The 25,611-nt window shown below is 42.2% G+C and overlaps 2 protein-coding genes across 2 annotated transcripts; both read left to right on the top strand.

Annotated features, from left to right (window-relative positions):
* Positions 1 to 1,174: 1,174 nt before the first annotated feature.
* On the top strand, positions 1,175 to 10,772 carry LOC310668616 (vomeronasal type-2 receptor 26-like). The gene is made up of 6 exons (XM_083422029.1): positions 1,175 to 2,216; positions 3,785 to 4,076; positions 4,368 to 5,171; positions 7,819 to 8,046; positions 9,073 to 9,199; positions 9,468 to 10,772. Exons 1-6 carry the CDS (start codon positions 1,990 to 1,992, stop codon positions 10,364 to 10,366), a joined length of 2,577 nt encoding a protein of 858 aa, XP_083278155.1. The 5' UTR covers positions 1,175 to 1,989; the 3' UTR covers positions 10,367 to 10,772.
* A 3,924-nt stretch (positions 10,773 to 14,696) lies between these two features.
* LOC310668610 (vomeronasal type-2 receptor 26-like) lies at positions 14,697 to 21,017 on the top strand. The gene is made up of 6 exons (XM_083422023.1): positions 14,697 to 15,017; positions 16,513 to 16,804; positions 17,096 to 17,905; positions 18,604 to 18,831; positions 19,652 to 19,778; positions 20,047 to 21,017. The coding sequence occupies exons 1-6, from the start codon at positions 14,791 to 14,793 to the stop codon at positions 20,943 to 20,945; spliced, it is 2,583 nt and encodes an 860-aa protein (XP_083278149.1). The 5' UTR covers positions 14,697 to 14,790; the 3' UTR covers positions 20,946 to 21,017.
* The last annotated feature ends 4,594 nt before the right edge of the window (positions 21,018 to 25,611 follow it).

The raw sequence follows: 25,611 nt of genomic DNA, 5'->3' as shown, positions 1-25,611 counted from the left end.
ATATAAAGCTTGATAGCTGTCTGAATTCATTCATTTTAGATAATGTTTCTAATATGCTTTTTAGTGGATTTTCTGTTGTAATTATCAGATCATCAGCAAAGGCCTTCACTTTATATACTCTTTCCCCCAATTTTATTCCTTCTATTTTTGGATCATCCCTTATTGCTTTTAGATGTATTTCTAGGACTTTGATAAATAACAGTGGCGATAATGGGCAACCTTGTCGTGCCCTTTGAGATGTTAAAGGATTCTGATACTTTGTTATTTATAATCAACCTTGCTTTTTGTGTTTTATATATTGCTTGAATTCCACAACTCATTTTTCCTCCTAGATTCATTTTCTCTATAGTTTTTTGCACAGATTTCCAAGATACATTATCAAAGGCCTTTTTGGCACCCACTAGCGTCAGAACTGCCTTTTTATCTGGCCGGATAACCTGAAGCGTATGTAACCCAAGATACCACTGTAATCAACTTAAACTGAAAAAAAGATGATATACTTAAGCAAACGGGTATGACCTGGCTACAATACCATCAACTAAACAAAATTTAATTTTTTTTTAAGGCAGATAAAAATAGGAATGGATTTGATGCTAAATTATCAGATTTCGAAAGTGAACTTCTACTAAATATTTTAAAAAAACCCCTCTCTAAAATGTACAGGTTATTATTGGATTGGAAATTTTATGAAGATGGTATACAGGTGGTATTTGAGACACCTGTATTTTGGGACACGATATATGACGAATAGAAGAAAATGTTAAAATACACATTTCCTAAAAAAACAGAATTATTTTTATTCGGTATTTTCACAACAAACATCCCATAGGCCTCTTTTTCTTTATGCTACTACAGCTGCCTGGATTCTTATAGCAAAATATTGGAAGAGTAATGTAATACCGACTAAAGAAGAATGGCATTTAAAGCTATGTGAATATCTGGAATTAGCAAAACTAAGAGAATAAGAAATCATTCAGGAAAAAGAATGGGATGTTTATTAAAATTACATGATGAAATATGTTTCCCATGATTACTCTTCGTGGAGCATAGACTAAATTTCACAGAGTTAAGAGAATGGTCTTTTGTAGAATAAGAACAGACACAAAAATTTTAAGAAATGAGGAATTAGAAACGGTATAGAGGTAGAAGGAAGTTATTAACAAATCAGGGAATAAAACCAGAGATTAGACATAAATAAGAAAAGTAAGAGAAGCGAGAGGAAATTGATAAGGTGAAGATAAAAGGACTTCTTGATGGAAATATATGTTTATAGTAATGTCGCTGATGGTTTGTATTTCTTACAAAACTGTATGCCTTTGATAAGATTCTTCATTTAACTTTCTATTTTTTCTATTTCTTGATATTCTTTCTCTTCTTTTCCCCTTTTCTTTTCTATTTTCTATTTTCTTTTTGTGTAAAGTGTTTATTTCATTACAGAACAATATGTTTGATTTGTGTATTTCTTAATGAGTAAATAAAGATCATAAAAAAACAATCCATCATTTTGTCCTCTGAGTTTAGACATTTCATCATATTCCACCAGTTTCATCAGAAGGGATCGGCTAGAATCAAGCATGTTTTTCTCCAGCTTGGCACCTGCCGCTTGAGCCATTCAAGACTCCAGAAAGTTTTTGTGATGAAACTTATTCCACTTGGAATAATCAAAATTATAGTCATCTCATCTTCTGAAAGCTCAGGAGATATTTCGGGAGATTGCATGAGCCACGGAAAGCAACATGACAATATTAATTGCGCTGTGTCTGAGAAAGAAAAAGTTGGTGCAGAGAATATTTCCTGTGTTGGAGACAGACTGAGTGAAGATGCAGAGCTGGCGACAGAGGGGTGTGCCTGCCTTGTGCTTCCAAGCTCTGAAGGTAGAGTTGAAAACCACCCAGATTGGGAAAGCCCACCCAGTCTGGTCTTGCAAGAGTCTTTGGGTTTTTCTCCTTTGCCTCCTTGGCAGTAAGAGGAGGAGGAGGCAGAGCCAGAATGAGATCCCTGCTGCTTCTGTTGCAGGTTCTGCTGCTCATGATGCCCTTTGGAGTCTGCGGGAACCACAAGGCGAAATGCCCCTTGAATCTGGTCAGGGATCAAACGGATGCTCGCAATTACTACCAGCCTGGACACTTTCTCATCAGTGGGATCATCTCTCCAAAAACCTTTTATAAGGAAACTCCATACATCTTTTCTCAGACACCCTTCGCCAGGAGTGAGAGGTATATAAAATCATATGTGGATAGGTTTCATGGTCCTCCAGTCCTTGTAATGGTTCCTATTTATCAAGGAAAGAGCGCCTTTCTCAGGGCTAGGGAGCCAAGGGCTGATGTTGCAGGAATACCCTGCCCTGACCATTGGTCTTGCTGGCTGGGCTGATGGGAGCTGGGGGGTCCACAAAAAGATTCCACCCAAACCTCTCCCATTTCCTTGTTCCCTGGGTCTTCCTTAGTGAAACAGTCTCCTACCTTTGATTCTGTGTTGCTTTTAGTAGAATGCAAGCAGGCCAATGAATCTGGTCAGGAGTCAAAAGGATGCACTGAATTTTCCCACCTCCATGAAACTCAGGCAATTTCCAAGGCTCAAGGGTTTTATTCAATATTATTCCATTTGGACAATTCAGAAACTGTCGTTAGGGAATGCTACAGTTTTACAAATGGAATTTAAGATCCTCTGGGTGACGTTTGGTGGCTGAAGAGCGGAAAAGATGTACTTTAATTGAAATGATGAATAAAATAATATGAATCAGGAGACTTCCTTGTTCGTGGAGTCAGGTCTCTAAAATGTGAAAAAGAATTATTCCTTTTTTCACATACACAACTGGCCTCATTTCTAAGTAGTGAGATGTTTGATATTTCTTCACGTGGAATCCATAGGTACCTGTTTCCTATCCCAGAGGGAGGCATGAAACTCAAGCAATTTCCAAGCTGCCAAAATTATTTTATGTTTATTCTATTTGGATCATTTGTGAACAACCTTAGCACAGTTCTCTTGACACAATACCACAGGAGACGTACAGCCCACCATGTGCTACATTAAAGGTTTCCACCTCCAATCTCAGCACTTTTTCCTTTCTGTCACTGTCTTTTTAAAAATAATTACAAGCGCTTTAAGAAAGTCTTGAAAATGGGTGAATTTTTATGGGTGAAAGGAGGAATGATATGCTTCAAATAAAATGATTATATAAAATAATACAGACCAGGGTGTGTCCTCACTGGTGGAGTCACTGATCCAAAGATGGGCAAAATTATAGATTTTACCACACACTCAAACCTGAAAGCCACCAGGCCTCATTTCTAAGTAAAAGGAGACTGAGGTATTTGGTGCTTCCCCTCCTTCAATAAAATTTGTCTCTTATCTACCTATAGTCTAGCCCCTTGGAAGAAGCCAAAGACCACTGCAGCAAAAGCAGCCCTTGCAGCAACGTCCCAGTATAGCACACATTTTGAGGGGCGCCTTCATTTCTTACTCATAGTACCACTATATAATAGAATCATAGATTGCAGAGATGGAAGGAACCCGGAAGAATCTCACCTGATGCATCCATGACACATGGTCACCTTCGGAGGGAATCTCTTCCACTGTTGAACAGCTCTGTGTGCTGTTTGCATCAAAGCTCCTGTCATGGAGCAGAGATCTCCAAATTTTTGTTCTATGCTAGACAGGAAAAGTTTTGATATTAATGTAAAAGGATAAATAAATACTAATCTTTGTAGATCATATAATGCTTCCTCCCTCCCAGTCATATGAATATCAGTTTCACTCTTTTTAAAGAATTCATTTATTGCAGGCATGAAACTAGGCACTTTTGGCACGTGTTGCCTTTCCCGTTCACCATTCAAGAGATCAACCAGGATCTCAGGCTCTTACCCAACATCACCCTGGGCTACAACCTCTATGAGAACCATTTCGATGCAAGGACGACTTCGGACGCCATGCTAGAGCTGCTTGCAGGCAGTGGATGCAATATTCCCAATTATCACTGTGGAGAACAGAATCACCTGCTGGCTGTTCTTGAAAGAAGCAACACTTTCATCTCAAGAGTGATTTCAGCCTTGTCAGGCATCTACAAAATCCCACAGGTAAGTAGTGGGAAAGCATGGAAGCACAGAGAATTTCAACTGCGTAAAATTCTACTTTCTCTTTGGATAGGTCAAGCAGGGATATTTTCAAAATGGGAAAATCCTGAGCTATGGCTCCAACATCCCTTTTTCAAAACTGAGCCTTCACCAGCTTGACACCTCCAGATATTTCTGACTAAAACTCCCATCAGCCTCAGCCAGCAGAGATTTAGATATCAGGCATTTCAAATGATTAAATACCCGTTATGCTGAAAGTAAAATAAATTGGTGATCTTTTGCTTTCCTTGCTAGATCAGTTATGGCTTCACTGCCCAGGTTCTCGAAGGTAAAACCCTGTTCCCTTTTGTCTACCGGATGACTCCCAAAGAGGAAAGTCAGTACCAGGGGATTGTTGAATTGCTCCTGCATTTTGGATGGACGTGGATTGGCCTCTGCACTCCAGGCAATGAAAATGGAGAAAGATTTGTGAGCGCTGTGAAACCTCTGATGCTCAGCAAAGGGATCTGCATTGCTTTATCAAAAAGAGTACCAGAAAGTGATTTGGATCAATTTTTCAGGCCTGGGGAACCTTTTTTCCTATGGAGACAAGTTGGGGTATTTGTTTACTATATAACCAGTGCATGGAGTATCCTAATAATCGTGGTAATACATCGTTTCTATGAGAAGGAAATAGGGGCAAAAGTCTGGATCACAACAGCTTTGCTAGAAATCAGAGTTGGCATTTTCCTCCCTCCAAATTACTTCCAGCACCTCCAAGGTTCTCTGTCCTTTGCAATTCAGACTGGAATAAGGAGCAGCAAAGGTGAGGAATTGCAGACCAATCTTGGGGATTATTTCGATCAAGCATTTCAGTGTTCATATTCAAAGCATCTGTTGTCTGTGAAAGGCAGGATAAGATGCAGAGAGGAGGAGAAACTGGAGCCGTTGCCCCAAGAGGTGCGTGAGAGAGTCCCTTCTCTAGACAGCTATGGCACTTACATCAATGTTCAAGCTGTGGCTCAGGCCTTGCATGCTTCGCTTTCATCTAGATCCCAGAGGAGGCTGATGGTGGAGGAAGGAGAGCAATGGGGACCCCAAAGGCTACAGCCGTGGCAGGTATTTCCTTTCCCTTTTTGCAACCAGCAGTCCACACAGATGCTGATCTTAACTGGGGATAGACCTGCAAAATAACATAGTTACTATTAGTACTAGTAATAGTAGCATACAGCCCAACATTTCTCTGATGAAAATAGAGACGTCCCATTCCATAACGATAATCACTGGGCAACAATTTTTTACTTTTTGAATGTTGTCTAGATTTCTACAACTGCTTTAGGGTATTTTTGCACTGCTGGATCAGGAAATGGCATCCATTTATCTCCATCAGGTCAGGTTTTTGTGCTATGTTGATTTGAAAAAAATCAGATCTTGTGACAAAATCGATTACATTTTTGTGTCATTATCGGCTGATTTTTGTCAACACATATCATCCTAAATATGTTTTTAAGAGGAAAAAAAATGTTTGTCCAACAACATATATTGATTACCTGATAGAAACATTGATTACTGTAAACTGAATGGTGGGCATTGATAAAGGTAAGTACAGGTAAATTGCATGTTGCTTCACCATTTTTCAAACTTCAGGGCTTGAACTTCTTGGAACTCCTGGAATGCTCAGCGGCAGGGAGGTCTCTCTTCAGAGTCCAACAGTAGTCAGCCATCATGACTGCGTCCCAGCGACCCTGATACCTGGTCTCCATCTCTTTCATGTCCTGATGGAATCTCTCCCCCTGCTCATCACTCATTGAACCCAGGTTCTCAGGAAACCGGTCCATATGTGAAAATAGGTAGTGCATCTTGACGCTCATGTTGCAGCCCAGGTTTCTGAAAGCAGTCAGCATGTTGTTGACAAGTTCTGCGTAGTTTCTGGCCTTATTGTTGCCAAGAAAGTTCTTCACTACCAGAACAAATGCCTTCCACGCTTCCAGTTCCACTTCGTTCACTGAGTTTCCAAACTCTGGATCTCTGATGAGCTGAATGATCTGAGGACCGTCAAAGATGCCAGCTTTCAACTTCTCCATGGTCAATCCTGGAAAAGCCTGGCACAAGTAAGTGAATCAGTCACCATCCTTGTCCAGAGCCTTTGTGAACTGCTTGATTAAGCCGAGCTTGATGTGCAGCGGTGGGAAGAGTATTCTGTCTCTGTCCACCAGAGGGTTGTTGAAGACGTTCCTTTCTTTGCAAGGCACCAATTCCTCCCGCACAGGCCAGTCCTTCTTCGTGTAATGCTGAGCACGGTCCCTACTATCCCACATGCACAGAAAACATCGGTACTGGTTGCCGTTGTTTAGCAGAACACATTTCAGTGATCGCTTGCTGCTGTCAATGAACAGTCTCCAATCTTTGGGTTCGTACTGTGGCACTCCAAGCTTGAGCAGAAGCTGCGCAATATCTGCACAGTACACCAAGTCCTTCTCTTCCGAGAAAAAACGGAGGTACTCTTGATGCCTGTTGCGGAAGAAGCTGATGCGAGCACTGTCAGAGAGGTTTTTTTCCTTCAGTCTGAATGCCAACAGTTCGGCAGAGTCCTTTGACAAGCTGAGGTCGCGAACTAGATCATTCAACTCCTTTTGGGAAAATGGATGTGGAGCATCATCTTCAAGAACCACTTTTTCATGTCCTTCAACACTGGAGGCATCTTCGTCACTAATGTCAGGAAGTTCTCCAAAGATAGGCACTGGAATTGCAACACAATGAGCTACAGGACGACGTGCTGATTAAAGATCAGGATACTTGAGGCTGCTCCGGTACTTTCTGTTGATCCCAGTCACATCAACAGCGCAGAAGTAGCAGTCAGTGACATGGTTTGTCGGCTCCCTCCAAACCATGGGAATTCCGAAGTTCAGACTCCTCTTGCCATTGGTCCACCCACGTAGAGTCTCGGTGCATGCCTTGCACACCATGTGTGGCGCCCAAGCTTTATCCTGGTCACCAAGTTTAATACCAAAATAACTTTATGCTTTGCCGCACCAATTTATGGAAGATTTCAAGGTTTTATGACTTCAAACTGATCCCTTTTCGACATAATCACCCAGAACTATTGGACCTGAATACTTCTTGTCATTAAAATAATCATTTCCAATCAAAACAATTATTTGACATGGCATTTTACCCCCACCAACTTCTTCTAAAATGCTCCACACAAGCGTACATGTGAACAAAAACGTAAAAACATGACATGTGGCCATAGCTCAAAAACTTGACCTGATTGAGCAAAACCAATGTGATTTTTGGATTCAGTGCATCAGATTCGTTCTAAATCAACTGAAAAAAACGCAGACAAGAAATAGCACTGTTTATACCCCACACGTCTTTTTGGGTTGCCTCAGCACTCTGGGCAGCTCCCAACATAAAGAAATTCATACTAAAATATTAAACATAATAAAAATTCCCGATATAGGATTGGATGCCTTGTGGGTTGGATAACTCCACATCTGCCAACATTTCTCCATTGAAAATAGGGACATTCTAAGCAAAGTTGGGAAATTCCAGGATCAAATGAAAAACTGTCTCTAATTCAGGGACATCCCTGGAAAATTGGAGCACTTGCAGGGTCTGTAGTAATAGAAATGGCTGAATAGGAATTCCAGTCTACATGAGATACACGCAGCCCGAAATCACAAGAGGTTGAAGTGAGTAGGACTGAGATATCCATCTTGGCTTCAAGCTTTCTCAGTGCTGGTGTTTTTCCCTGCCATTCCAGCTTCACCCTTTCTTGAGAGAAATCCAGTGTCTGAATACTTCCAGAGGCAGGCTGTGCTTGGATGAGAACTGGGAGCTGCCAGCGGACTTCGATATTATGAACTGGGTAATGTCTCCCAATAAGTCTCGTGACCTTGTGAAAATTGGGAATATAAGGAGAGAGACGTCTGCTGGCATAAAGTTCACCATTAACCCAGAAGCCATTGAGTGGAACAAGAAATTCAACAAGGTAGGGGGAATCACAAAGAGGGGAGGCTAGGAGATCCTGAATATGTTTTTCCTTGAACAACTGCTGCAAAGTGACTATATCAGGTGGACCAATGATGTCTTGACAGTCCAATAACAGCTGCAACCGCCACTCCTTCTTTCCACAGCAGCTGACATAGGAGGGGGATTTGGGGTGCTCAGAGAAAAGATAGAGCCCAGAGGTCCTCAGAGAAGACACCATCTCTTTCCGAGCCAGACTGAGAATCTAAAAATTCTGGACAGAATCTTCGACAGAAAGGACTACGTAGATAGATAAGAAGAAAGGGGAAAACACCTAGGGAAAAGGGAAAATACCTAGTAAAAGTAAACTATTGGGTTTTCATACATGCAGAAGGATGGAAAGTAATTTATTTTAGAAATGATAATTACTGATTTATTGTGGATATTTTAAATTTATGGAGTAAGCTCACTTGTAGATGTTGCAAATGTTAAACTATTGTATGTGCAGGAATTGAGAAGTGCACAGCTGTTGGTGAAGGATGAGAAGTTAAAAAAACAACAAACCTATTGTAAGATAAGGTTAATGTTAAGGAATGGCACATGAACTAGAAATAACTAGGGAAATAGATCAGCGACAAGAGGAAACCTTGCATGCCTCAAGAACAGAGTAAGGGAAACCAATATTTGGAAAAGTCATAGTAAATGTGTCTTAATTGGTGATTGAGAGATTATCCGAATCCTGAACTTTGGGGAAATCACATTTCAGACTCCATTGCCATTTTCATTGAAGATTTATTAAGCAGGGAAGCAGGTAAACGGAGAAGAGGAAAGAGAATTCTGTGGCGCAAACCTCAGTTGTCCTGAACTAATTATGAAGAACAAGATATTCTGGTCACCCCAATGGTCAGTGGGGGGTTGAAAGGACCCTGATGAGGGGTCAAAGGCTGCAGTCCAGAGATCCGTTTGAATTCACTCTATGTGTGAATTACATACCCACAAGTACTCCTAACTGTTCCTCTTTCTTGCACCTTCTTGTCTTTCTGGTTAGACTGTACCTCGTTCCAGGTGTACAGAAAGATGTCGACCTGGATATGCCAGGGTGGTTCTGGAAGGAAAGCCCGTTTGCTGCTATGCTTGTGCTCGGTGTGCGGAAGGGACCTTCTCCGCCCAGGAAGGTGGGTGACTCCAAGGTGGAAGGTATTTCTGGAGAGAGTAAACACAGGGCAGTAATCCAGTCTCAAACACTTTTTGTGAGATTTCTGCAGACATTGGGGAATGTGGCTACTTCCTCAACTTCTTTACAATCATCTTCATTACATCCTGGAAGAGAGTTGAAAGGAATGACCATAAGGAAGAAATCTCAAGGATTTCTTCAAAATGAAATCGAGTTCAGATCATTAGGGATGTAAGTGATGCTGCAGCCACTCTTTTTCTCTTCCTCAGATGCAGAACATTGCACCAAATGCTCAGAAGATCAGTATCCAAACAAGGACAGAGATCAATGTGTCCCCAAGATTACCACCTTCCTGACTTATGAAGAATACTTGGGAATGTTTTTAGCTTCCGTTGCCCTCTTCTTGTCCTTAACAGCAGGCATTGTGTTGGGAATCTTCATTAAATACAAGGAAACTCCCATAGTCAAAGCCAACAACCGGGACCTCTCCTACATCCTGCTCGTCTCCCTCCTGCTATCCTTTCTGTCCTCCTTCCTCTTCATCGGGCACCCAAGGAAAGAAACCTGCCTTCTCCGACAAACGGCCTTCAGCATCATCTTCTCAGTTGCTGTTTCTTCTGTCTTGGCAAAGACCATCACGGTGGTGCTGGCCTTCCTGGCCACAAAGCCCGGGAACAGGGTGAGGAGAAGGCTGGGCAAGAGTCTGGCCAACTCCATTGTCATTTCCTGTTCTGGGGGGCAAGTTCTCATCTGCACTATCTGGCTGGGCTCTTCTCCCCCATTCCCAGAGTCCGACATGCACTCCCAGGTGGAAGAGATCATCCTGCAATGCAACGAAGGGTCTGTGGCCATGTTTTACGTTGCCCTCGGCTACCTGGGCTTCTTGGCTGCCACCTGCTTCACGGTGGCTTTCCTAGCCAGGAAGCTGCCCGGCTCCTTCAATGAAGCCAAGCTGATCACCTTCAGCATGCTGGTCTTCTGCAGTGTTTGGGTGTCTTTTGTGCCCACCTACCTGAGCACCAAGGGCAAGTACATGGTGGCCGTGCAGATCTTCTCTATGTTGGCCTCCAGTGCTGGGCTTCTGGGCTGCATCTTCCTTCCCAAGTGCTACATTATTGTGCTGAGGCCTGATATGAACACAAAGGAGCACCTGACAACCAGAAATTAAGGGGACATCTGATTCTTAAAACATTCCATGTTCCTGATGTCCAGAAGTGCATAAAGGAAACACACCTGCTCATCCATGTTGCTCCTTCTCCACCTCTGAAAGAGATTATGTTCATTCTTAGCCCAAATTTTATGTAGTCCTGTTCACATGAACCGTAAGATGGGAGGAAATGTTTTGCTACCTTGCTTTGCCAAGGATTACAATGAGTCTTGATGTACTGGACGTAGTTTGTAAACTATTATCTTTTAATAATTTTGTGTTTGCGAAACTTATATTTATCTCACAACAAGATAGTCTAGAGGGAGATAGGAGTTAGGTTTTTTAGTCTGTTTGCTTTGCTATTAACCATATCAATTCTGATATTCAACAATACTTTCTAGTTATGTCATTTCTAGATTATCAAATATCTACAGGTATGCTGTATCATTCAGAAGTTCACTTCACATCATTTCAGTCTCCTAAACTTTGTATATCAATAAATTGAGAAAATCATTTAAATTATCTTCCGTAGTCTGCTCTTTTAATTTCTGTATTGTGTAAGCTCTGCTCCCTGTTCCAAAGAGTAGCAACTGACCTTAGCCAAGCCTTGACTGGAGTCCAATGGATTTTATTGCGTTGTCCAGGATATGACACATTGTGTACTGATGTTGAGTGGATCACCAGATTACGAGTGAGCCAGCAACAAGTTCAGCATTGGAGGGAATCAATGAGATGATGCCAGATAGTTGGATTCCCTGCCTGCCAAACCTTTTAAGAGGAGGCATCTTATGCTCAGTCAGGAAGGAAGAGCGAGAGGCCTCCTCCTCCAACTCAGGTTCCTCCCATTCAGGTCCCCATTACAGAGCAAAACCAAGATCAGATGGGAAGTGAAAATAATTGACAGAACAGCCACTGATGAAGCATTTAGAATAGGTTAATAAGCCAAGATTGCATCCTACTTAAACTTTCAACACTTCAAATTGGTGGTAAGCTCACTAGGCTCTCAGTCTTATAGTAATTCAACCTGTAGAATTCCAATGAAGGGTGCAATAGAAAATTAATAAATAAAGGTCCTGAGAAAGCTGACTAGTTTATGTATGTATGCAACCACAGCAGCTAGAACTTTATATGCACAGAAATGGAAAGAGTTCCCCACCAAGGAGGAATGGCTTATGAAACTGAGGGAATATGCTGAAATGGTGAAATTACCTGCTAAAATGACCACCCAAAATGATGGATTGTTTAAGGAAGAATGGAGATCATGGATATATTATCTGTCAAACCATCATCCATATATGAAGTCAAAGGCAGAGGATTATTGAAATACGACATCGGGGCTTACATAATAAAAGCATATATATTTTAAAACATCTGATAAAAAGGAGCAATAAAAACAAACATCGAGAAAGGAGAGGTGGGGAGTCAAGAAGAAATTATGTATTTATTTTTACAAATTGTAGAAGAAGAAAGGTGTTTTGGAATATCTATGGAGAGTTTATTTAAAAAATTGTTTTAAAAAATATATTTTTATTAAGGATCCACCCAGATTCTTAGGAAGTTGAGGTAATTTGAGTCTGTTTTATTATTTTAACTTTTTGCATGTTCTGAAGTAAGTTTGTAAACTTTTTTATGATTTTCCTGCCTTATCTTTACGTAAAGCGCTTTGGGAGTTATTGGCCTAACCATGTGGTACGTGGATTTTATGAAATAGATGAAATGAGTAAATAAATAAGTAAGAAGTAAATACAGTGGTGCCTCGCAAGACGAAAAGAATCCGTTCCGTGAGTCTCTTCGTCTAGCGGTTTTTTCGTCTTGCGAAGCAAGCCCATTAGCGGATTAGCGCTATTAGCGGTTCAGCGGCTATTAGCGGTTATTAAAGGCTTAAGGGATTAGCGGATTAGCTGCTAAAAGGCTATTAGCAGGTTAGTGCCTTAGAAAAAGGGGGTAAGGAGCGGGGAAAAAAACCCAGGAATCGCAAGACATTTTCGTCTTGTGAAGCAAGCCCATAGAAAATTCGTCCTGCGAAGCACCTCCAAAACGGAAAACCCTTTCGTCTAGTGGGTTTTCCGTCTTGCGACGCATTCGTCTTGCGGGGCACCACTGTATTAATAAACAAATGGATAAAGAATAATAAAACTGCTAGAATGCTAGCCTGGTGCAACGGGCTTGGCGCCTCAATGTGCCTGCTCTTTCTTACATATAATGCCCCCACCTCACTGAACAACCCTTAAAACCAATGCTAACTATCCCAGGGTATTCTGTGGGGGACCTAGGTGTGGGGAATAACCAGTGAGCTGGAGTCTCAAGCAGATGTTTTCAAAATAACAATAAAGATTTATTTTAAAACCAGGTAGTATAATACAAGTGGAGAAACTTAGGTTACTTCAATGATAATACGCTAGTTAACTTCAATTCATTTTCACAGGTTTCAGCTTGATAGTTTGGTTCCTTTCTAAGGCGGTATTTTCCATCAGTTAAAGGTAAAGGGACCGCTAACAGTTAAGTCCAGTCGCGAACGACTCTGGGGTTGTGGCGCTAATCTCGCTTGGCCGATGGAGCCAGCGTTTGTCCGCAGGTCATGTGGCCAGCATGTCTGGGTCATGTGGCCAGCATGACTAAGCTGCTTCTGGCGAACCAGAGCAGCGCACGGAAATGCCGCTTACCTTCCCACTGGAGAAGTACCTATTTATCTACTTGCACTTTGATGTTCTTTCAAACTGCTAGGTTGGCAGGAGCAGGGACTGAGCAATGGGAGCTCACCCCGTTGAGGGGATTTGATCCACCGACCTAGGCAAACCCTAGGCTCTTTGGTTTAGACCACAGCACCACCCACGTCCCTCTTTTCCTTCAGTTACCCACCCCTTAAACAAATCCAGCTCCTGAGGGACTTTCAGTAACAGTCTTAAGGGTTCACCACACACACCCTTCCTTCACTGGCTTTTGGAAGTCTCTTCTTTCCTCAAAAGAGTCTCTCCCCTCCAGATTAGTTTGAGACCTAAGTAGACCTCAGCTCCTACTTCTGTCTCAGCCTCAGTCTCCCAGCAACATCTGGTCCTATTACTCCCGCAGGACACTACACTCAGACACTACACTCAGTCCTTCACTGTACGGTGGAGTGGACGTTTTCTCCAGAACCAACTCGGCCTCCTCAACACTCTTTGTATTTCAACCTGACTCCTATCCTATGTCCCTACCTAACTCCCAACCTCCTTCCTCAACCAGCTCAACTCAACCAACCACACCACCCTCAACAGCCCAACTCCCTCTCTCCCTCCAACGCCTCTCTTTTCAAACTCTCCCTCCTGGAACCACAGCCAATCAGAGGCTGCTGTTCTTTCACCATTTGCTGGCAGGAGAAAAAAGTAAAAAAGAAATACTTATGGAACCAACTTTTCAGTCACACCTGGCTTCTGCACACGCAATTGTTTACAAGTAGAGAAGTTTCTGCTCAAAGACGAGGAGCAAGTTGGCTCCATGTGCAACAGAAGCTCTCCTTCCGCAGAACATGTTGAAGGGGAAGGGAGAATCGAAAGTTCAGAGCAACCTTTCTCCCCTCAACCAACCCCTGAGAGCTCCCCTCTGTTGGAGAAGCCTTTCAAAGATGGGGTGGAAATTCACTTGAAGAAAAGTAAGAGTAGAAAGGAGAAATTGATAAGGTGAAGATAAAAGGACTTCTTGATGGAAGTATATGTTTATAGTAATGTCGCTGATGGTTTGTAGTTCTTAAAAAACTGTGTGTCTTTGGTAAGATTCTTCATTTAACTTTCTTTCTATTTTTTTATATTTCTCGATATTCTTTCTCTTCTTTTCCCCCTTTTCTATTTTCTCTTTGTGTAAAGTGTTTATTTGATTACAGAACAATATGTCTGTTTTGCGTATTTTTTAATGTGTAAAGAAAGATCATAAAAAAAAATCCATCATTTTGTCCTCTGAGTTTAGACATTTCATCATATTCCACCAGTTTCATCAGAAGGGATCGGCTAGAATCAAGCATGTTTTTCTCCAGCTCTGCACCTGCCGCTTGAGCCATTCAAGACTCCAGAAAGTTTTAGTGATGAAACTTATTCCACTTGGAATAATCAAAATTATAGTCATCTCATCTTCTGAAAGCTCAGGAGATATTTCGGGAGATTGCATGAGCCTCGGAAAGCAACATGACAATATTAATTGCGCTGTGTCTGGGAAAGAAAAAGTTGGTGCCGAGAATATTTCCTGTGTTGGAGACAGACTGAGTCAAGATGCAGAGCTGGCGAAAGAGGGGTGTGCCTGCCTTGTGCTTCCTAGCTCCGAAGGTAGAGTTGAAAACCACCCAGATTGGGAAAGCCCACCCAGATTGGGAAAGCCCACCCAGCCTGGCAAAGCCCACCCAGTCTGGTCTTGCAAGAGTCTTTGGGTTCTTCTGCTTCGCCTCCTTGGCAGTAAGAGGAGGAGGAGGCAGAGCCAGAATGAGATCCCTGCTCCTTCTGTTGCAGCTTCTCCTGCTCATGGTGCCCTTTGGAGTCTGCGGGAACCACAAGGCGAAATGCCCCTTGAATCTGGTCAGGGATTTAATGGTTGCTCGCAATTACTACCGGCCTGGACACTTTCTCATCAGTGGGATCATCTCTCCAAAACGCTTACATAAGGAAACTCCATACATCTTTTCTCAGACACCCTTGGCCAGGAATGAGGGGTATGTAAAATCATATGTGGGTGGGTTTCATGGTCCTCCAGTCCTTGTAATGGTTCCTATTTATCAAGGAAAGAGCACCTTTCACAGGGCTGGGGAGCCAAGGCTGTCCTCATGTTGCAGGTCTACCCTGCCCTGACCATTGGTCTTGCTGGCCGGGCTGATAGGAGCTGGGGGGTCCACTAAAAGATTCCACCCAAACCTCTCCCATTTCCTTGTTCCCTGGGTCTTCCTTAGTGAAACACTCTCCTACCTATGGATGCACGGAATTTCCCCACCTGCAGGATGCCATGAAACTCAGGCAATTCAACCTTTGAGCTCTGGAAATTGTCTGAATTTCATGGCTTCCTGCAGGTGGGAAAATTCAGTGCAAACTTTTGAACCCTGACCAGATTCATTGGCATTCTTGCATTCTTCTATTATATCCTTATAATGATATAATATTATAAATGACCATCAACAAAATGTCGTTAAAGAATGCTATAGTTTTAAAAATGGATTTTTAAAATCCTACAGGTTAACGTTTGGTGGCTGGAGAGCAGGAAATATGTGCTTTAATTGAAATGATAAATAAAATAATATGAGTCAGGAGACTTCCTTGTTAGTGGAGTCCAAAATGTGAAAAGGAATTATTCCTTTTCTTCACACACACACAGCTGGTCTCATTTCTAACTATTGCAATGGTTGACACAGTAGGTACCTGTTTCCTAACCCAGAGGGTGGCATGAAACTCAAGCAATTTCCAAGCAAATGAGATTAATTATTTTACGTTTATTCTATTTCGATCACAGTTCTCTTTATACAACACAACAGGACACCTACATCTCAGAATGAAAAAATCTCTCTTGAAAATGGGTGGATTTTTATGGGAGAAGAGCAGGAATGATATGCTTCAAATAAAATGATTATATAAAATAATACAGACCAGGGGGTGTCCTCATTGTTGTGCAGAATTATAGGTTTTACCACGCACTCAAAGCTGCAAGCCACCAGGCCTCATTTCTAAGAAAAAGGGGACTGAGGTATTTGGTGCTTCCCCTCCTTCAATAAAATTTGTCTCTTACCTACCTATAGTCTAGCCCATTGGAAGAAGTCAAACACCAATGCAGGAAAAGCAGCCTTTGCAGCAACTTCCCAGTATAGCACACATTTTGAGGGGCGCCTTCATTTCTTACTCATAGAACCACAGTAGAAAAGAATCATAGATTGCAGAGATGGAAGGAACCTGGAAGAATCTCACCTGAAGCATCCATGACACATGGTCACCTTCGGAGGGAGTCTCTTCCACTGTTGAACAGCTCTGTGTTCTGTTTGCATCAAAGCTCCGGTCATGGAGCAGAGATCTCCAAATTTTTATTCTATACTAGGCTGTAAAGGGTTTGATATTAATGCAATAGGATTAATCAATACATACTCATCTTTTTGGCTCATATAATGTCCCCTCCCCCATTAATATGAATGCCAGTTTCACTCTTTTTAAAGGATTCATTTATTGCAGAGACACACCTAGGATCTACTGGTACATGTTGTCTTTCCTGTTCACCATTCAAGAGATCAACCAGGATCTCAGGCTCTTACCCAACATCACCCTGGGCTACAACATCTATGAGAACTATTTCAATGCAAGGATGACTTCGGACGCCATGCTAGAGCTGCTTGCAGGCAGTGGATGCAATATTCCCAATTATCACTGTGGAGAACAGAATCACCTGCTGGCTGTTCTTGAAGGAGGCAATACTGTCATCTCAAGAGTGATTTCAGCCTTGTCAGGCATCTACAAAATCCCACAGGTAAGTAGTGGGAACGCATGGAAGCACAGAGAATTTCAACTGCATAAAAATCTACTTTCTCTTTGGATAGGTCAAGCAGGGATTTTTTTAAAATGGGAAAATCCTGAGCTATGGCGCCAACATCCCTTTTTCAAAACTGAGCCTTCACCAGCTTGACACCTCCAGATGTTTCCGACTAAAACTCCCATCAGCCTCAGCCAGCAGAGATTTAGATATCAGGCATTTCATATGATTTAATACCCATTATGCTGAAAGTAAAATAAATTGCTGATCTTTTGCTTTCCTTGCTAGATCAGTTATGGCTTCACTGCCCAGGTTCTTGAAGGTAAAACCCTGTTCCCTTTTGTCTACCGGATGACTCCCAAAGAGGAAAGTCAGTACCAGGGGATTGTTGAATTGCTCCTGCATTTTGGATGGACGTGGATTGGCCTCTTCACTCCAGACAATGACAATGGAGAAAGATTTGTGAGCGCTGTGAAACCTCTGATGCTCAGCAAAGGGATCTGCATTGCTTTAGCAAAAAGAGTACCAGAAAATGATCTAAATCAATTTATCAGGCCTGGGGAACCTTTTTTCCTATGGAGACAAGTTGGGGTATTTGTTTCCTATATAACCAATGCAGTGGCTATAATACTACTCATGGTAATACACGATATGTATGAGAAGGAAATAGGGGCAAAAGTCTGGATCACAACAGCTTTGCTAGAAATCAGAATTGGCTTTTACATCCCTCCAACTTTATTCCAGCATCTCCATGGTTCTCTGTCCTTTGCAATTCAGACCAGAATAAGGAGCAGCAAAGGTGACAAATATAAATGGCAGACCAATCTTGGGAATTATTTGAATCAAGCATTTCAGTGTTCATATTCAAAGCATCTGTTGTCCGTGAAAGGCAGGGTAAGATGCAGAGAGGAGGAGAAACCGCAGCCATTGCCCCAAGAGGAGCGTGAGATAGCCCTGTCATATGACAGGTATGGCATTTACATCAATGTTCAAGCTGTGGCTCAGGCCTTGCATGCTTCGCTTTCATCTAGATCCCACAGGAGGCTGATGGTGGAGGAAGGAGAGCAATGGGGACCCCAAAGGCTACAGCCGTGGCAGGTATTTCCTTCCCCTTTTTGCAACCTGCAGTCCACACAGATGCTGATCTTGACTGGGGATAGACGTATAAAATATCATAGTAATAGTAGCAGACTGCCCAACATTTCTCTGATGAAAATAGAACCATCCCATTCCATAATGATAATCTTACTGTTTATAGCCAGGACTTTTTTCAGGGGGGAACTCGCTGGAACTCAGTTCTGGCACCTCTCAGGTGGGTGCCATTGCCATTCTCAGAGGGAGGTGCTCATGGTGAGTTCCGGCAGCTTTTTAGCTAGAAATATATCACTGTTTGTACCCCACACATCTTTTTGGGTTGCCTCAGCACTCTGGGCAGCTCCCAAAATAAAGAAATTCATAGTAAAATATTAAACGTATTAAAATTCCTGATACAGGATTGGACAGCTTGTGGGTTGGATAACTCCACATCTGCCAACTTTTCTCCAATGAAAATAGGGACATTCTAAGGAAAAGGGGGACATTCCGGGATCAAATGAAAAACTGTCTCTAATCCAGGGACATCCCTGGAAAATTGGAGCACTTGCAGGGTCTGTAGTAATAAAAATGGCTGAATAGGAATTCCAGTCTACATGAGATACACGCAGCCCCAAATCCTAAGAGGTTGAAGTGAGTAGGACTGAGATATCCATCTTGGTTTCCCGGTTTCTTAATGCTGGTGCTTTCCCCTGTCATTCCAGCTTCACCCTTTCTTGAGAGAAATCCGGGGTCTGAATACTTCCAGAGGCAGGCTGTGCTTGGATGAGAACTGGGAGCTGCCAGCGGACTTCGATATTGAGAACTGGGTGATGTTTCCCAATAAGTCTCGTGTCGTTGTGAAAATTGGGAATATAAGGAGAGAGACGTCTGCTAGCATAAAGTTCACCATTAACTCAGAAGCCATTGAGTGGCCCAAGAAATTCAACAAGGTAAGGGGAATCACAGAGAGGGGAGGCTAGGAGATCCTGAATATGCTTTTCCTTGAACAACTGCTGCAAAATGACCATATCCGGTTGACCAATGGTGTCTTGACCGTCCAATAACAGCTGCAACCGCCACTCCTTCTTTCCACAGCAGCTGAGATAGGAGGGGGATTTGGGGTGCTCAGAGAAAAGATAGAGCCCAGAGGTTTTTTTAATTTGTTTTTTTTAATTTGTGTAGTAAGCTCACTTGTAGATGTTGCAAATGTTAAACTATTGTATGTGCAGGAATTGAGAAGTGCACAGCTGTTGGTGAAGGATGGTAATTATTTTTTTTAAAAAACCCTCTTGTAATATAAGTTTAACGTTAAGAAATGGCATGTAAACTAGAAATAACTAGGGAAATACATCAGCAACAAGAGGAAACCTTGCTTGCCTCAAGAACAGAGGGAGGGAAACCAATATTTGGGAAAGTCAAATTAAATTTGTCTAAATTAGCGGTTGAGAGATTATCAGAATCCTGAAATTTGGGGAAATCACATTTCAGACTCCATTGCCATTTTCTTTGAAGATTTATTAAGCAGGGAAGCAGGTAAACAGAGAAGAGGAAACAGAGTTCTGTGGCGCAAACCTCAGTTGTCCTGAACTAATTATGAAGAACAAGATATTCTGGTCACCCCAATGGTCAGTGGGGGGTTGAAAGGACCCTGATGAGGGGTCAAAGGCTGCAGTCCAGAGATCCGTTTGAATTCACTCTATGAGTGAATTACATACCCACAAATACTTCTAACTGTTCCTCTTTCTTGCACCTTCTTTTTTTTGTGGTTAGGCCGTGCCTCGTTCCAGGTGTACAGAAAGATGTCGACCTGGATATGCCAAGGCGGTTCTAGAAGGAAAGCCCGTTTGCTGCTATGCTTGTGCTCGGTGTGCGGAAGGGACCTTCTCCGCCCAGGAAGGTGGGTGACTCCAAGGGGGAAGGTATTTCTGGAGAGAGGAAAAACAGGGCAGTAATCCAGTATCAAACACTTTTTGTGAGATTTCTGCAGACATTGGGGAATGTGGCTCCTTCCTCAACTTCTTTACAATCACCTTCATTACATCCTGGAAGAGAGTTGAATGGAATGATCATAAGGAAGAAATCTCTAGGATTTCTGCAAAATGTAATCGAGTTCAGATCATTAGGGATGTAAGTGATGTTGCAGCCACTCTTTTTCTCTTCCTCAGATGCAGAACATTGCACCAAATGCCCAGAAGATCACCATTCAAACAAGGACAGAGATCAATGTGTCCCCAAGATTACCACCTTCCTGACTTATGGAGAATATTTGGGAATGGTTTTAGCTTCTGTTGCCCTCTTCTTGTCCTTAACAGCAGGCATTGTGTTGGGAATCTTCATTAAATACAAGGAAACTCCCATAGTCAAAGCCAACAACCGGGACCTCTCCTACATCCTGCTTGTCTCCCTCCTGCTTTCCTTTTTGTCCTCCTTCCTCTTCATCGGGCGCCCAAGGAAAGAGACCTGCCTTCTCCGACAAACGGCCTTCAGCATCATCTTCTCAGTTGCTGTTTCTTCTGTCTTGGCAAAGACCATCACGGTGGTGCTGGCCTTCCTGGCCACAAAGCCCGGGAACAGGGTGAGGAGATGGTTGGGCAAGAGTCTGGCCACCTCCATTGTCATCTCCTGTTCTGGGGGGCAAATTCTCATCTGCACCATCTGGCTGGGCTCTTCTCCCCCATTCCCAGAGCCGGACATGCACTCCCAGCTGGGAGAGATCATCCTGCAATGCAACGAAGGATCTGTGTCCATGTTTTACGTTGCCCTCGGCTACATGGGCTTCTTGGCTGCCACCTGCTTCACGGTGGCTTTCCTAGCCAGGAAGCTGCCCGGCTCCTTCAACGAAGCCAAGCTGATCACCTTCAGCATGCTGGTCTTCTGCAGTGTTTGGGTGTCTTTTGTGCCCACCTACCTGAGCACCAAGGGCAAGTACATGGTGGCCGTGCAGATCTTCTCTATGTTGGCCTCCAGTGCTGGGCTTCTGGGCTGCATCTTCCTTCCCAAGTGCTACATTATTGTGCTGAGGCCTGATCTGAACACAAAGGAGCACCTGACAACCAGAAATTAAGGGGACATATGATTCTTAAAACATTCCATGTTCCTGATGTCCAGAAGTGCCTAAAGGAAACACACCTGCTCATCCATGTTGCTCCTTCTCCTCCTCTGAAAGAGATTATGTTCATTCTTAGCCCAACTTTTATGTAGTCCTGTTCACATGAACAGGAAGATGGGAGGAAATGTTTTGCTACCTTGCTTTGCTACCTGGTCTACTGCCCTTAGTTTGTAAACTGTTATCTTTTAATAATTTTGTGTTTTGGGAACTTATATTTATCTCACAACAAGATAGTCTAGAGGGAGATAGGAGTTAGGTTTTTTAGTCTTTTTTTTTTGCTATTAACCATATCTATTCTGATATTCAACAATACTTTCTAGTTATGTCATTTCTAGATATTCAAATACCTGTGCTCCATTTTCTACCGGTATGCTGAATCATTCAGAAGTTCACTTCACATCATTTCATTCTCCTAAACATTGTATATTAATAAATTGAGAAATTCATTTAAGTTCTCTTCCGTAGTCTCCTGGTTTAATTTCTGTATTGTGCAAGCTCTGCTCCCTGTTCCAAAGAGTAGCAACTGACCTTAGCCAAGCCTTGACTGGAGTAGAATGGATTTTATTGCGTTGTCCAGGATATGACGCATTGTGCACTGATGTTGAGTGGATCACCAGATTACGAGTGAGCCAGCAACAAGTTTAGCATTGGAGGGAATCAATGAGACGAAGCCAAATAGTTGTATTCCCTGCCTGCCAAACCTTTTAAGAGGAGGCATCTTATGCTCAGTCAGGAAGGAAGAGCAAGAGGCCTCCTCCTCCAACTCAGGTTCCTCCCATTCAGGTCCCCATTAAGAGAGCAAAACCAAGATCAGATGGGCAAGTAAAAATAATTGACAGAACAGCCACTGGTAAAGCATTTAGATTCATTAGCTAAGATTGCATCCTACTTAGACTTTCATCTCTGCAGACTAGTGGAAAGCTTACTAAACACTTATTCTTATAGCAATTCAGCCTGTAGCAATCCAATGAAGGCTCCTATATAAATTTAATAATTAAAGGTCCCGAGAAAGCTGACTGGGGGGTATTTATGTATGCAACCACAGCAGCTAGAACTTTATATGCACAGAAGTGGAAAGAGGGAGGATTCGTTTAAGAAACTGGGGGAATATGCTGAAATTGTGAAATTACCTGCTAAACTAAGAGGACATGAGGATGAATATTTTCAGGAAGAATGGAGACCATTGATATCTTATTTGTCAAACTATCATTTGACAATCTCGGTAGTGGCGCCCTCCCTGTGGAACGCCCTCCCACCAGATGTCAAAGAGAACAACAACTACCAGACTTTTAGAAGACATCTGAAGGCAGCCCTGTTTAGGGAAGCTTTTAATGTTTGATGTATCACAGTATTTTAATATTCTTTTGGAAGCCGCCCAGAGTGGCTGGGGAAACCCAGCCAGATGGGCGGGGTATAAATAATAAATTATTATTATTATTAATCATTATTATTATTATTATTATTATCATCCATACATGAAGTCAAAGGCAGGATTTGATATATAAGCAGCGGATTACTGAAATACGACACTGGGGCTTTGATAATAAAAACATGTTTTTTAAAACATCTGATAAAAAGAAGTAATAAAAACAAACATAGAGAAGGGGGGGTGGGGAGTCAAGAAGAAATTGTGTGGGGGGTTTTGTTTGTTTTTTTAAACTGTATACAAAGACAAGAGATTGGAATATCTGTGGAGACTTAATAATTTTTTTAAAAAAATGTAATAAAGAAAGCATCCACCCAGATTCTTAGGAAGTTAAGGTAATTTGATTCTGTTTTATTATTTTAACTTTTGGAATGTTCTAAAGTAAGACTGTAAACTTTGTTATGATCATCCTGACTTATCTTGACGTAAAGCGCTCTAGGAGTGATTGGCCAAAAAAGTGCATGGATTTTATGAAAGATTAAATAATTAAGTAAGAAAGTAAAAAAATATTAATAAATAAATTCGTAAAGAATAATAAAGCTGCTAGAATGCTAGCCTAGCTTCTGCACAATTTGTTTATGAGTAGAGATGTTTCTGCTCAAAGACGAGGAGCAAGTTGGCTCCATGTGCAACAGAAGCTCTCCTTCCGCAGAACATGTTGAAGGGGAAGGGAGAGTCGAAAGTTCAGAGCAACCTTTCTCCCCTCAACCAACCCCTGAGAGCTCCCCTCTGTTGGAGAAGCCTTTCAAAGATGGGGTGGAAATTCACTTGAAGTGGCTTTGAAGCCACCAAGGCGCTACTTCCCTTCAGGGGGAGAACCAGAAGGGAGCGGCAGTTATCAAGCAGCCCAGACCCACCCAAAGTGGCCTGAGGGTGGGCTTGAGAAAACCCTCCCCATCGCAGGCTCCACCAGTCTCTGTCTCTAGCAGCCTCTAGGAAACAAGATCCCACCACCATGTGTCCCGTTCACAGTAATGAGGATGGCATTTCTCCGCATTCTCCATTGGTTGATTTTTATTTCTTCATTTCTTGAATCTATATACTGCCCTATCCCAGAGGCCTCAGGGTGGTTCACAGAACAAAATCAAAATATAAAGCCACAATATATAGAATCAAAATAAAAACACCAACCCAATAACACGCTCCACCCCACAAAAAAAAGATGACTGTCCGACTTCTGATTCAAAACCTCCAAGGAAGGAGAGTCCATGGTCGGATCCAGCTTCAAGTCTCTTCTTTGGTCCTTGTGAGCAAAGTTCAAACCAAATTTCCAACTCCCAAACACACCCCTTGACTTCTGTCCATCATGTTTTTCTCCCGCTCTGCACCTGCTGCTTGAGCCAGTCAAGAATCCAGAAAGTTAGTGTGATGAAACTTATATCTGGAATTAGCCAAACTAAGAGAATCAATAAGAAATCATTCAGGAAAAAGAATGGGATGTTTATTAAAATTACATGATGAAATATGTTTCCCATGATTACTCTTGGTGGAGCATAGATTAAATTCCAGAGAGTTAAGAGAATGGTCTTTTGTAGAATAAGAACAGACACAGAAATTTTAAGAAATGAGGAATTAGGAACGTTATAGAGATAGAAGGAAGTCATTAACAAATCTGGGAATAAAACCAGAGATTAGACATAAATAAGAAAAGTAAGAGTAGCGAGAGGAAATTGATAAAGTGAAGAAAAAAGACTTCTTGATGGAAATATATGTTTATAGTAATATCGCTGATGGTTTGTTTTTCTTAAAGAACTGTATGTCTTTGGTAAGATTCTTCATTTAACTTTCTTTCTATTTTTTCTATTTCTTGATATTCTTTCTCTTCTTTTCCCCCCTTTCTATTTTCTTTTTGTGTAAAGTGTTTATTTCATTACAGAACAATATGTTTGATTTGCGTATTTTTTAATGTGTAAAGAAAGATCGTAAAAAAACAATCCATCATTTTGTCCTCTGAGTTTAGACATTTCATCATATTCCACCAGTTTCATCAGAAGGGATCGGCTAGAATCAAGCATGTTTTTCTCCAGCTCTGCACCTGCCGCTTGAGCCATTCAAGACTCCAGAAAGTTTTAGTGATGAAACTTATTCCACTTGGAATAATCAAAATTATAGTCATCTCATCTTCTGAAATCTCAGGAGATATTTCAGGAGATTGCATGAGCCACGGAAAGCAACATGACAATCTTAATTGCGCTGTGTCTGGGAAAGAAAAAGTTGGTGCAGAGAATATTTCCTGTGTTGGAGACAGACTGAGTCAAGATGCAGAGCTGGCGACAGAGGGGTGTGCCTGCCTTGTGCTTCCCAATTCCGAAGGTAGAGTTGAAAACCACCCAGATTGGGAAAGCCCAGGCAGTTTGGTCTTGCAAGAGTCTTTGGGTTCTTCTGCTTTGCCTCCTTGGCAGTAAGAGGAGGAGGAGGAGGCAGAGCCAGAATGAGATCCCTGTTCCTTCTGTTGCAGCTTCTGCTGCTCATGATGCCCTTTGGAGTCTGCGGGAACCACAAGGCGAAATGCCCCTTGAATCTGGTCAGGGATGAAACGGATGCTCGCAATTACTACCGGCCTGGACACTTTCTCATCAGTGGGATCATCTCTCCAGAACACATTTATGAGGAAACTCCGTATGTCTTTTCTCAGACACCCTTCACCAGAAATGACAGGTATGACTTTCACAGTTTCACGGTCCTCAAGTCCTTCTAGTGGTTCCTATTTATCAAGGAAAGAGCCCCGTTCTCAGGGCTGGGGAGCCAAGGGCTGATGTTGCAGGACTACCCTGCCCTGACCATTGGTCTTGCTGGCTGGGGGTGATGGGAGCTGGGGAGTCCAGTAAAAGATTCCACCCAAACCTCTCCCTTTTCCTTGTTCCCTGGGTCTTCCTTAGTGAAACACTCTCCTACGTTTGATTCTGTGTTGCTTTTAGTAGAATGCAAGGATGCCAATGAATCTGGTCAGGAGTCAAAAGGATGCACTGAATTTTCCCATCTGCAGGATGCCATGAAACTCAGGCAATTTCCAAGGCTCAAGGGTTTTATTCAATATTATTCCATTTGGACAATTCAGAAACTGTCGTTAGGGAATGCTACAGTTTTACAAATGGAATTTAAGATCCTCTGGGTGACGTTTGGTGGCTGAAGAGCAGAAAAGATGTACTTTAATTGAAATGATCAATAAAATAATATGAATCAGGAGACTTCCTT

This window comes from Podarcis tiliguerta (assembly GCF_965153285.1).
Source record: "Podarcis tiliguerta genome assembly, chromosome: 18".
NCBI classification, from domain to species: Eukaryota; Metazoa; Chordata; class Lepidosauria; order Squamata; family Lacertidae; genus Podarcis; species Podarcis tiliguerta.
The sequence above is the reverse complement of the archived record's forward strand: the minus strand, read 5'-3'. Positions and strand labels throughout refer to the sequence as shown.